This window comes from Lytechinus pictus, chromosome 10 (assembly GCF_037042905.1).
Source record: "Lytechinus pictus isolate F3 Inbred chromosome 10, Lp3.0, whole genome shotgun sequence".
NCBI classification, from domain to species: domain Eukaryota; kingdom Metazoa; phylum Echinodermata; class Echinoidea; order Temnopleuroida; family Toxopneustidae; genus Lytechinus; species Lytechinus pictus.
This window is the reverse complement of record NC_087254.1, coordinates 27,249,850-27,263,493: the sequence shown is the minus strand read 5'-3', so window position 1 is coordinate 27,263,493 and position 13,644 is coordinate 27,249,850. Positions and strand designations below refer to the sequence as shown.

Here is a 13,644-nt window from a genome sequence, read left to right as displayed (position 1 = left end):
ACACTAATCAAATAATCCATTATTTTTGCTGCACTTTTGATACCCTCGAATGCGCTCGTACGAGTCATAGCCAATCAACAATCGCATAGTATTTCCTCTCGTATCAATTGAACAATCCACTTCGAATCTTTCTCCCCCCCCCCCTCCCCTCTTTCTCTCCTTAAATTCGTTTTCCACTTCATTTCTCTTTTCTGAATGGCAAAACAAACGTCATATATCGGCTTTCAATTTTTCAACAATCGAAATTTCCGGCACTTTTCGCGTTGGTGATTACTTCTTTTTTACTTATTGATATTTTTTCCGATTGTAAGCCAGCGTATGAGTGAGGATACTTAAATAACAGAAATGAATACAACAAACTAATATGTTTTTTTCTATTCGTCGACATGAAAATAGGAGAGAGGGTAGGCTAACACGGATTTTTTTTTCATGTAACGAGATGTTTTCCGGCTCAGATCAATGCAATTCAAATTTTGCTTCCACAAATTGAGCTAAGATAAATATATAATACATTTGAAAAGATAGGTGCAATACATTACATTAATACAACTAAAATAACACCACATAACTATTTCTTACGGAAATTTGTACTGACCCAATGTTATAAGACTCCCATTAAAGAAAAAAAATATCTGAAAGTAACTACTCTGACACAAAAAAAAATGCAAAAGAGTGTTCTTAGTGTAGCAATTATGCCAAAGACAAACTTTTTGACAATGATAGAATAGATCTTTTTGTGATAGAATTGAAGATTATGAGTAAAAATCATTTATCGCCGATAAGCTTAAATTTGTGATTGTTGTTGCCATTTTTTTTTCAGAAAACACTGTAAGTTTACGCCCAATGTCCTTTCGACAGACATTGGCATTTCGACAGAAAATAATATTACATTTTACCCTTCTTTTTTTATTTATCTTTCCTTTTCAATATTTTTCTAGGTCGTCAATTTCGTTTATTTTCATCTTGCTTTATCTTATTAATGTATATATATATATATATATATATATATACATACATGTTTCTTTTCATTCTTTTTTTTTGGGGGTGTGGGGTAAGAGCCCCAAAGCCAACCTAATCTGTACGCCACTGGACATGCCGGTAAGACGATCTAAAGTGGTCCTCCATGCATTTGTTCTTTAATATGCAATGGAGATGAATAAACCTTTTCTTTCTGTTAAAAAGTGTTAAAAAACGACAGGATGATAATGTTGTTCTTATGGAGCGTTAGGATACTAACACTAAAGCTTGATCAGGGCGGTAAAATACTGTAATTCGTAATACAAATAAATTTGATCGCATTCTCTCCTATCTCCCATTGTGAATGGCCGAATATTTTCTGTATTATATATCAAATGTCAACATTTTTTCATCCCTTTACGTTTGCACATCTCACCTCAGCCAATTCAAAGCCCCAACACAACGGCACAATGCATTACTCGCATGAATGGAGTCTTTTAATATTGGGGTTTGGTGTGTCTGTGTACCTGATCGTGAACTATGGATTGATTTTGAGAGTGCGAGTAGAATTATCGTTCCTTGATCTAGTTTTGTCTTTTCTTAATACATTGCGGAATTCAGTTCGAAAATGAGATTAAGACCGACATGGAGATATAGAAAGGATTAATCTAGTCTGAAAGAGGCCCTTGACTGATTCCGATTGCGATGGCCCCTGACAATGTTGTGAATATTGCCTGTAGATTATGTATATTCATGTTCCTGTTTTCTGCCGTAACAGCACAAGGTGGGTTGTATTTTGGTATTTACATGTAGACATAAGATTAATCGAAGCTACTTTTTTTCATTTTCTTTACTTGTTTATTCTATTTTATTTCGTTTTTAACATCTTTTAAAATCTATGTTGTGTGCTTTATTTTATTTATTTCTTCTTTATTTTCATTTTTTTATTTGTTTGTTTTTATCTTATTTTATTTGGGGGCGGGGTCATCCTCTTGCCTATTTGGTCCTGTCAAATGACTGATCAGTATGTACACCCACTAAATACTTCTGTTAGTATGATTATAATTTATTAATATGAGGGGTGGCAACCGCAAATAAATTAGCTATAACAGATATATTCCTTCCCTTTTCATTTTTCGGAAACCCCTCCGCTCTAGAACCCTTGTTGTTGTTGAAAGTGCAGACTCAAATAGCCCACTGGCTTCAAACATAGATTACTCATATTTCAAATTGCAGAGCAAATTTTGATAGTATTATCATTCCAAATATAAACCTATTCTATGGAGAAATTTCAGAAGGGCACAAAAATATCAATAGCCAGTAAGAGATGATTTAATCCAATCTGTAGGGCATTCAAAGCCATGCCCGTGGTGCCCTTGGATTAATGGAAACTATTATTACTCCAAACAATAATAAGATCTAATATCTGACCTGAAACATTAATCAGGAATTGAATAATACCTCAACTATAATATGAAGTTAAAATTGATGTTACATATTTACAAAAAAAATTCATGTGAATAGTTGATGAAATTCAATCTTAACTGTAAACTGAATTCTAATTGCTTTCTGTATTTATTTCAATTTTTTTTTATATATGCCAATTGGCATGATTAATGCTTCTTTATTTTCAATCAACTTTCAATTCAATTCATGTGTGCAATATAATTATGTATTTTGTGTGGACATGCAGACAGAATGAATATCCATGAATTTAACGATAAACATTGAATAGAATTGAATATAAATTGGAAAATAGAAGCATGAAAATGCCATTTGTTGTGAACATGGTGAAGGGGCGTGAAGGGTTCCAAAAAGTGGAACTTAGACGTTAAAAATATGGTTGGACTGACAGAAATTTGATATATTTGGGTTACCCTGAATACAGAGTGTTTCTTCTCTCCAGAAAATCAACACAAATTTAGTGACATGAGACACTGAACACTCAAAATTGGAAGTTATCTGGATGTGTTTTTTTAATAATTAAAATCACATGAATTGCCCAATAGTGATTTGAAATAGAAATAAGTCTAACCTAGTATAAAGTATATTATCACATACATCGGGTAGATATAAATGAATGTATAAAACAAAATAAATCTTCCTCCAGTATAGGTTTCGTTAAAAATACAAAAATGCAGATAGTCTTCTCAGACGAGAAAAGGCTAAATTATTGGTAAAGTGATTTTTATGAACATTCACAAAGAGTTAACAAATTATTGTTTGACTTGAATTCTAGTTTTTACTTGTTATCAGTATTCATCCATCACGTTGTGCCTATACCCCTTTGTGGGTCTTTGCTGGGTAGAAAGTCTGCAGTCATTTGCATTTTGATTTTAGTTCCCAAGAATGAATTACAGTTCTTGCAAATAATTATGATTCTGCTGATCTAAATTTGACCTGTAAATTGCCAAATCTAAATATGCGATCGCTTGTTAATTAGTTTCTTGTATGGACAATTAGACGTCCTTGTTAAAGGGACATGATTTGATCATCTAATAGCATCCTGAATAAAAAAAAGTATTATTTATGTTAGTGATTTTAAACATAGTAAACAACCGGCGTGTTAGCAGCTATAACAAGTTTCGTCACCCGTAAATTTTCTTTGTAAAGTTATGTAGAGTGGTGCATCATATATCAACGAACAATACAGGGCGATAATTGAAAAAAAATGCATTCCAAAAGCTTTGGTCATGGAACTCATTATAAAGGATTGAAGTGGGCGGAATCGATTCAATATCACCCGAGCTTGAAAGAAAACGATATTTGCGGTGTTCACGGTCATGTAACAACGATCTTTAACTTCTGTTGATAAAGATTAACTTTGTATATTTTTGACAGCATGAGGTATGTACAAGTAATTTTTGAAATAAAAATATGGTTTGTTAGATTTCATACACACCGGAAGTAAACGAGTAACGTAATAATATGCTCCCTTTAAGACCATATAACAACAATCATATCATTGGAATATAGGCAACAGGCATTTTAGGGAAGTTGAAATGACAGTCTTTCCATGCACTCTCGGCTACAACAAATTTTATCTTGCTTTCAGGTCAATAAACCTACCTATTGCTTCAGCTCGCGTTTTACGCTTGCCTTCTTTAATCATTGAGATGTGTTTAGAAGACATGTTTCAGGTACACATTGGCAGCTCAATATATTCAAACTTTCACTTTGCCCTCGTATTTAAATTTCAAATAATACCGTACCAGTTTCAAAATCCATCAGACTAGACTTTCATAATACTCCCGCGGAACTTTAAGATCCTTCAAATGATTAGGGGTATCATAATGCTATATCTCCCAACGACCCCAACGCCCCAATCCAGCTCTTTAAGCTACCCATTGCTCTCTCGGACTCTAATCACTGATAACACAAGGATTTTGGTGAGCGGGGGGGGGGATGACCGTACGCAACAGGGGGCGGTTGTCCCCCAGAAATTTTGGAAATGTACATTTTATAACTGAAATTTTTTAACAAAATTCACCAGAGATATGCACGAAATCCTTTATTTCACTTCACAAAATGCAAAAGCCACCCAGTGACGAGCATGGTCGTTTCGCTTCCTCCTTTTTTCCATTTTTTCGAAAAAGTTTACGTGTCCAGCCCCACCCCCCCGCAACAAATTTCTGCGAACAGCCATGGCGTATAAGTGGAAGCAAATGGATATGGGGTGGCAAGAAAAAAAATATCCATGGATATCGTGAAAATCGTATTTAAGAACTAGGTTGGTTCAGGTAAGGTTCTAACTAGGACCCTCCCCCTCATCCCGAGCTCACCTTGTACCGCCACTGACTCAAACAAACCCTTTCGTTCTGTGAACTGCCAGTAACCAAAAAAAAAACTTTGGGGATTTTATGATAGCAGGCACATAAAAGCCCTTTCTTAAATGCCCTTGCCCTCACCCCTTTGTGTTCATCTTTAAGGTCACCACTAGATCTACACTGGTAACACTAATACAAACTCCACGGCATGGCATTTCGAACATTTTGTAGATTTTGTGGATGAAACGAAGTGGAATCTTCTATTTTTTTATTAAGTGGTGAAAAAAGATGAGTATCGATGGAAAACGGTATATTGAATGAATAAGATTTAATGTATTGAAATACAAAATAAATTTTGTATGAACGAGTATGACATCACAGTCTCCCTCATATGTTTACTGCACAATTTAGGATGCAAAATGAGGATGATTTTGTTTTTAAAAGAAGTAGCAAGCAAGAGAAAAAAAAAGTTTTTCGTTCCCAAATGAAAAGGTTTTTAGCTCCCACATGAACTCGATTGGGCCAAATTTCTATATTATAGCTTGACACCACCCCTCCCGAAAAAAATCTTGGGGAGTGCTTCAGCAGCGCTGATTCCCAGGGCTATATGACTGTTGGAGTGGTATTTTTTGTATAGGAGCATTGATCAGGATATCTAAACCAAACCCCAACAAAGAATATATGGGATTTTAAATAAATGCCGATACCACGATTACATGATCACTGGTTCAACACCTAGATACATCAATTCCAGCACCAGCATCATTTTCAGGTTTGGGTGAAACGTTTGATGAAACTGCGGTCCCGGTTCACCCATTTTCGACTAAGACCTTCCGTCTTTTCACTATGATTTGGTTTGCATTTTCAACGCATTTGCTATGTTGTAGTATTCGTTTTGCGTCGCAGTGGTAAAGTATCATTACATTCGAGCCACGAGCAGCAAATAAGCTGATATGATGCCCAAACTATCTTCTTAGTCATCCTAGCCGTGATCTTTGTAATTATCCTCCTGCTCCTCATCATCTTCATCATTATCATCACCACCACCACCACCACCACCATCACAATCATCATCTTCACCACCATCATCATCATCATCATCACAATCATCATCACAATCACCATCATCACTATCATCATCAATATTGATCATCAACTCCATGCACCTTCACTAGCAATACGTCGCTATCAGCACCTTCAAGAACCCGACAACCACACCCTTCTGTTCATACGGACATTTGCTTTTATTGGGCCACCATACATCAGCAGAGTTTTATTATCCATTATCATCATACCTGTAGTCCTCACCCATGCTGACCAGGGAAGCGTTTTATCAACATGTCACCCAACAAGTCGTCGAATCTGACAACCATCCTTGCTTTTGATTGTCTAAGAAGCACTGTTACTAAGACAAATTTCGGAAAACACTGGACTTGGCGGATAAAACGTCCGACGATCCTTTACATAAAACGCACCCCTGATCTTGATACTTGATGAGATAATTCCTCTTGCAGCTCCAAAAATCTAAACCGGAATGAAATTTGCAATATTTCGTGAAAGATTGATTTCTAATAATGGGAAGCGCAGCCTCTTTCAATGCTGGTAGACCTGTTATGTATACAACTTTGCCAGGCAGGTGGTTCCATATTCGGATTTTTCTTGGGTAGAAGGAGTATTTGTTGGAATCAATTGACAATTTTGGCCCAGCAAATTTCAGTGTATGGTCCTTCCTTGAAAGATATGTTGCCGGAGTGACTATAGCTAGCATAGGCATGTTGACCAGTATGTAGTGAATCTTGAAAAGAAGCTGAGAGCATTGGTCCAGGAGTCGCCGATAATGTAGTGTGTCCCATCCGTGAGCAGACAACAGGTGTGAGGATGACGTAGACCACCTGTAATTTATTGGCATCAAACCGAGCTGCTGTTCTTTGCACTTGCTCAATGTTTCTGATAGCAGTCAAGGTGTAGGGATTCCATGCCTCTGAGGCGTATTCAAGATGGGGTCGAACCAGATCTGTGTAAGCTCTCGACTTCAATTCTCTTGAGCATGGCGAAAGAGTTCGGTGAATCTGACAACTTTTCTTGGATTTGATTGGCAGAGAAACAAAGTTATAATGGTAACTATCGGATAAAGAAATCTTGTTCGATAAAACTTCCGACAAGTACTTTTATGACATGCTCCCTAGTACTATTACCTTCATTCACAAGCACGGGTAGGCCTAATAAAAATGTACTTTTATCTTTTTATCCTATCAATATTTAGATCCTTGTGATAGCAGTCCTTGTGTTTCTCCTTTTACCTGCGTGTCTGGAGGAGGTCGGTTCCTATGTCTATGTACCCCCATTACCAGAGAAGACATTACTACCTTCTATCACGGAACTACATGCAACGAGACATTTCGTGAGTTGCATTATTTGTCATCAATATACATGGTAAAACGCTGTATTCTTAATTTACACGCCCAACTATTGAAGATTGAATGTAAAAAAAAAAAAACGTAATTACTTTAGATTCTAAACACTTTTTTAAGCTGTTGAACAACTACACTGTAAAAATTGCGGTGTTAAAACTGACACCAGTTGGTGTTAATAGAGGACCACACCGTGAGGTGTTAAAATTACACCCTAGAGATTAAAAATAAAACCAAAGCGTGTAAATGTAACAACCAAAGGTGTTGTAATGACACCTATAGGTGTAAAACTAACCCCACCAATTCAACACCGGTGTAAAATAACTGGTGTGGTCCTCTATGCCCGGGGGGGGGGGCACTCAGTATATAATGCATAGTGGGTATGTGCCGCGGAGGGGACCCCCATTTTTACACTCAAATTTCCGTTCCAAGGCATAGCATTTTTGTCTTATTGAGAAAAAGAACAAAGAAAGCCGCTCCAAAGCATAGCATTTTCTTCTTATCGAGAAAAAAGAAGAAAGAAATCCGCTCCAAAGCTTGGCATATTTTCGTTACGCCGTTCCGGTTGCATTGATCTGCTAAAATGAGCTGCAATTTTGGTGAAAAGCGGCTGCAGAGCGCTGTCCGACCATCGCCTCTGGGCGAGCGCACCCGGCGGCCGGGCGGCCGGCGGGCTGCCGGGCTAGCTGCATTATGCACGCATACCCTATACCCGTTCCATAGGGATGCATACGCACTCACACGCTGGCGATCCGTTCCAAGGACCCCCGTTTTCACAAACATTTGTAGTTCCAAAGCCCGTTCCGAGGACCCTCCTTTTTACAATAAGCCCGCTCCAAGGCCCCCGTTTTTTGTCTCGCCCGCGGCACACCCCTACCACTTTTTTGGTCGAGTGCCCCCCCCCCCCCCCGGGCCTCTATGTACGCCGGTTAACACCACAGTTTTTGCTGTGTACTGTAAAGTCCATATACTACATGACGTTTTACCTGTGTACAGAGAGATTAGGAATACACACAGATAGATATATAGATAGATAGATAAATAGATAGAGGGGGTTATGGGTAGTTTGAGAAGGAAATTTTACCCACAATTCCCGAAGTTTAGTAATTGGGAGACAGAAAGAAAGAAAGAAAGAAAGAAAGAAAGAAAGAAAGAAAGAAAGAAAGAAAGAAAGAAAGAAAGAAAGAAAGAAAGAAAGAAAGAAAGAAAGAAAGAAAGAAAGAAAGAAAGAAAGAAAGAAAGAAAGAGAAAGAAAGAAAGAAAGAAAGTGAGAAGGAGATGGAGGAAGGATTTGGGTGAGAGAGGGGGAGAGCTGTGGTGGGAGACTACTTCTAAAGTTAGTTTTCGTAGGGTATTGTGGAATATATCATTTTACCGACAATGTCAGTTGAATTGTGGCTATCGGAGGGAGAACTGCAGTTGTTACCATAATTACTGCCGTGACTAGAATCAGACAGTGACTGACCGGCTAACTCTTATTAATGACTTAATAGAAGATATCGTGTGCCTCCTTTTGATCTTCCAGTATCGTCTTGTGGTGAAACATTTTCCTCGGCTACCGGCGAAATCCTGAGCCCGTCGTATCCCGCTGACTACCCACCGAATCAGGAGTGCTATTATCTAATCAGGATCCTTGGTGCTTATGGCATCACGTTCTACGTAAATGACATTGCCACTGAAAATACAGACACGGTCACCATTGGAAAAGGGCCAAGTGTTCTTTTAGAAGGAACTCGTTTAAATTCGTCTGGAGAATTTGTCACCATAAACTCTGATCAAGCATGGATATCATTTATATCGGATCGAGATACAACGTTCAGGGGATTCAACATCACATATGAATCAGGTTCGTATCATTAACATGGTCATGGTGAACGTCATTGATAATTTTATTATTCGCTTTTCTATCATCGACCTCATCCTTGAATACCATCATCCCTTTCATCATCATTAACATGTTAATCCATCGTCATCATCATAATCACCATAACCACCACAATCATCTTTGCCACCGTTGTAATCGTTACCATTATCACCAGTTTGGTGATTATCATCATCTTTATTAGCATCATTAGCATCCCCATCGCCCTCATCATCATCGTCGTCGTCATCGTCTTCATCATAATTTTCATTTCATTTAGGTTTTATTTCCACAAATCCGTTATGTTACAAAACTTTGATAACTTAACTTACATAACTAAGCTGAGCAACCATTACGCACGTAGACTATATAAGTATAAATAGCAAGCATTCTTAATTACTACATATTAATACATGTTTAAGTGCATAAAAAACGGAAAAGTGGAGGAAACCTCTGAAGCAGAAGGCTTGTAGATAAGGTTTCCTTTTTTATACATCACTTTTGATATAACTACTTAGTAATAATACACGTGACAACATTTTATCAATAATCATCACAATAATAAGAATAATAGTTCTTAACATGTATTTCCAGAACTTTGCTTAAATTATGATAAGGGTTATGATAACACAGTATAATCGAACCCAATTGTTAAACGTCCATGACAACCTTTACCTTTTAAAGATGTATTAGTAAATTCATTGCTATTTTAATAAGGCGATTGCTCCATTGTTCTGTCTTCTTTTTAATATATCTAGATACAGACGATTGTCAAGACGACCCATGTAACAATAATGGAACGTGCACCGATTTAGTTTATGACTATGAATGTTCATGTGCAGATGGTTGGACCGACAGAAACTGTACTACAGGTAATATTGTTGGGGTGGGGTTATTATCACATGATCATTATTATCATGATCATTATTATCACATGATCATTATTATCACATGATCATTCAATGAAAAGGGGCTTACAATTACAAGCTTCGCTTTTTAATAAGTCCCTCATTTTCATTTTCACATGCTAACTGTAATCTATAATTTGTCTAATCATCAAAATGTATCTTGAACAAAAAATTGTATACATTTCATATATTTCCTACAAATTTGTTAATTGATTATTGAAGTATTCTTATGACACTAATTCTGTTTTGTACATTTATACATATGTATATATATATTTGTTATGTTTATTATCAGAAAATGGAAGTGAAATAAACTAAACTGAAACTGAATTATTATATGGAATTTTATAAATAATGAAGGTTTGTTTTAAAGGCAAGACAGAATTCCAAATCACCTGTCGGGGTTTAATTGCCAATTAACTCTTCAAGGCCAAGACATTGCCAAGACATTGCCAAGCGAGACAAGCTGGTAACCTTGACCCATAACCTCCCCTCTACAAGTGGTTAGAAGTTAGTATAACCCTTTAATAGTCTAATAATAAAAGCGATCATTCAATGAAAAATTAATTTATCTGATTTTATCAGAGAATTGAATGATGAAAATTGAATATAGAATGGAATCAATATTATAATTACACTATCAATAATCACCCCCTTCCCCGAATGATCATGAAACAGAAGAGTGTACATGAGAAGATTGAATGGCGTATTGTGGAATAGGGAAGGTCTTTGTCCGTTGAAGCAATTTTTTGCTGCATTACAGATCTATTTGCGTGTGTTTTTTTCTTTTAGGTTGCACTTTGGGCCTGATGTTGCCGTAATAAAATGATGAAAAGAGGCCCATGACTGCCACATAATAAACCAAAACTAAATAAATGTGACAATAGTAATGAGATGAAATGGGCAGTAAACCCAACCAAATATAGCCAGGAGCCGAAGCCACTTGCACCTGGGACTAAAAAGGGGTTTCCCCCTGGTTGCAAGCTAGGTTTGTCATCCCCAAAGGGAGCCTGGTCCGCTAGGAGCCAAGCTAGACAAGCTGGTAACCTTGACGCATAACCTCCCCTCTACAAGTGGTTAGAAGTTAGTATAACCCTTTAACAGTCTAATAATAAAAGCGATCATTCAATGAAAAATTGATTTATCCGATTTTATCAGAGAATTAAGACACATATTTACATATATTTTTTAAAAACTGATTTCTCTCTACCATCACCATTGTGTGCAAAAATGTATGTATTACATACTGTAGGCGTATGATTGTGATTACTTTTGTTTCTAAACCTATATTGATAGATATCGACGAATGTGCAGGAGTATCTTGTAACTTTGTTGGGATCTGCCAGGACATGGTCAATGGTTTCACCTGTGTTTGTACAACTGGATTCACTGGCACCTTCTGCGAAACAAGTAAGAAAAAACATCACCCTCGAAATTCATGAGCTCCATCTTGACGCTCATGTGTTTCTATGAATAATTGTCAGATATTGTATATCAGTTTGACATTCAGTTTTCGACGAGCTCGATACAAGCCCCATATTCCCATTATTCGTATACCTCCTTCGTATTCAAATTCGAATTGAATGATATATTATGCAAATTTTTATATGTCCTTGATGGATGTTTTTTAATCACAAATTCTGTGGTTGAAAAAGCAAAGATCAAACAGGAAATTAACAAATAAAATGAAACATTACTCTTTTAGTCGGGATTTTTTTTTCAAACGGAGCCTATTCAATGTCTGTCATCGTAACATTTCATATTATAATAACATCCAACATCAACATTTTTAAATGTATAGTAATTTATAATTAATTGCAAATAGATCGTCTTGTCCGAAAGAGTTTTCCAAGAATTACCTATAGATAGATTTGATCATGTTGATGTAGCCTTTAATATTTCTAGGATGTCGTCCATGTATTATAAGAAATTTACACTAAAAATACACTGGTATAACTAAACCCAACGTGTGGGGAAAATCATTGATATTGTGATATATAACCTAAACGTCTGACGTAATGAGCTGATGTTAAGATGAAATAATGCAAATGTTTTTTTTTTATTTACTGATCTATGGTGCATTGAAGTATATGAATACATTTGTAAAAATCTAAAATTATGTTGATAGTATTTTGGCAGTGTAACTCGACTGTACATAATTATGGAAAGGTTATGGTTATTGTTAATTCGTAATATTCAGATATAGATGAATGTACACCGAACCCCTGTCAACATGGTTCTACGTGTCATGACGGGATTGGTGGATATTCTTGTTCATGCGCACCAGGCTACACTGGGACGGAGTGCGAAGTAGGTAAGACGATGATGACGACGATGATGGTTATGGCTATGATGGCAATTATAATGATGAGGATGGTGACACAAATAATGAAAATGATGAAAAATAATAGTTAAGAATATATTTTCTAGAATGCATAAAAGAATATTGTCGAAAAAATACACAAAAACGGTTCAGGAAAAAAAAAACTAATTTATAGTGCGAACCGTTCGATTAATCATTAAGTTTCCCACAAGGGCGCTCCAGAATCTTAATCAGAAAGTGGAGTATCTGGTACACACCAGGTGTGTAAAAATGAAAATGAGTTTGATGTAAAAGGAATAGGCGATAATAATTCTAAATGTCCACATACTGTTCTAATTTACCTCCTAGATGAATCAATCAGATCACTGCATCTTATCAATGGTTTACTATAACTTGCGCTATAATTAAATAAGATATATCATTGTACGTGCTCTACATTATCATGATTATAAATCTCTTATTTTGTATTCCTTATATACAAAGTACATTGAATAAAGGTCAGCGAGCTGCGTATTTTATGGGTAGTTAAAATAATCAAATTCTGTTCCATTTAAATAGTATAGAAAAATTAATGATATACATAATAAAAGTATATAAACACAATTCTGTCCGTATGCTAAGAGGAAGGCATCATGGTCGAATCAAAATGACACTAAAACATTTGAAATCGGTTGCATGATGGTAATATTATGATACAAGAAGGTACAATTTATTCATGGTGAATGTAGGCATATAATAATAATAATAATAATACAGGTATATTTACCCAGGGAAGCCGCTTCAGTTCCGAAAACTGTTCTCCCAGCGGGCCCTGCTATTATTATTACCCCGGCTTTAGCTGGGCTGCCTAGGCGCTCAAAGCATTCAAGGAATTTCTTCCTACCGGGTACCCATTCATCTCACCTGGGTTGAGTGCAGCACAGTGTGGATAAATTTCTTGCTGAAGGAAATTACGCCATGGCTGGGATTCGAACCCACGACCCTCTGTTTCAAAGTCCGAAGACTAATCCACTGGGCCACAACGCCTATGAAAATACTTTTACTTATGCTGGTGATGAGTTTTAGATTAAGTAAGGAAAATGGTAATTGATAAAGAGGTTGGTCAAAGTGGTTGTTGTTCTGATAAGGCTTTGGGTTCCATTGTATTAATCACATTCCCATTTATTCTTTATTCATCACAGATATCAATGAATGCGTGTCCAATCCGTGTGCGCCCGGTGGTCGATGCAGCGATTTGGTTAACAAATTTGAGTGCATATGCGATCTTGGTTTGACGGGAACCAGATGTGAAATAGGTAAGTCTCTTTTTACCATAATTTCTTTCATTTTCGTCACTCCATTTCCCCTTAAATCCCCGTTTTATTCATTTTTTCAACCCTTAAAAAGGGAGAGATCGTCCAAACTCCATTACTGTGGC

The 13,644-nt window shown here is 36.5% G+C and overlaps 1 protein-coding gene across 1 annotated transcript in view; it reads left to right on the top strand.

Moving 5' to 3' along the window:
- The first annotated feature begins 1,446 nt into the window (after window positions 1–1,446).
- Window positions 1,447–13,644, top strand: part of LOC129269394 (fibropellin-1-like) — a 45,489-nt gene continuing 33,291 nt past the window's right edge. Inside the window, exons 1-7 of the mRNA XM_064105706.1 lie at window positions 1,447–1,741; window positions 6,988–7,125; window positions 8,661–8,981; window positions 9,755–9,868; window positions 11,201–11,314; window positions 12,105–12,218; window positions 13,409–13,522. Coding sequence (XP_063961776.1) covers window positions 1,663–1,741; window positions 6,988–7,125; window positions 8,661–8,981; window positions 9,755–9,868; window positions 11,201–11,314; window positions 12,105–12,218; window positions 13,409–13,522 — 994 coding nt within the window. The 5' untranslated portion in view covers window positions 1,447–1,662. The remainder of the gene's footprint in view (window positions 1,742–6,987; window positions 7,126–8,660; window positions 8,982–9,754; window positions 9,869–11,200; window positions 11,315–12,104; window positions 12,219–13,408; window positions 13,523–13,644) is intronic.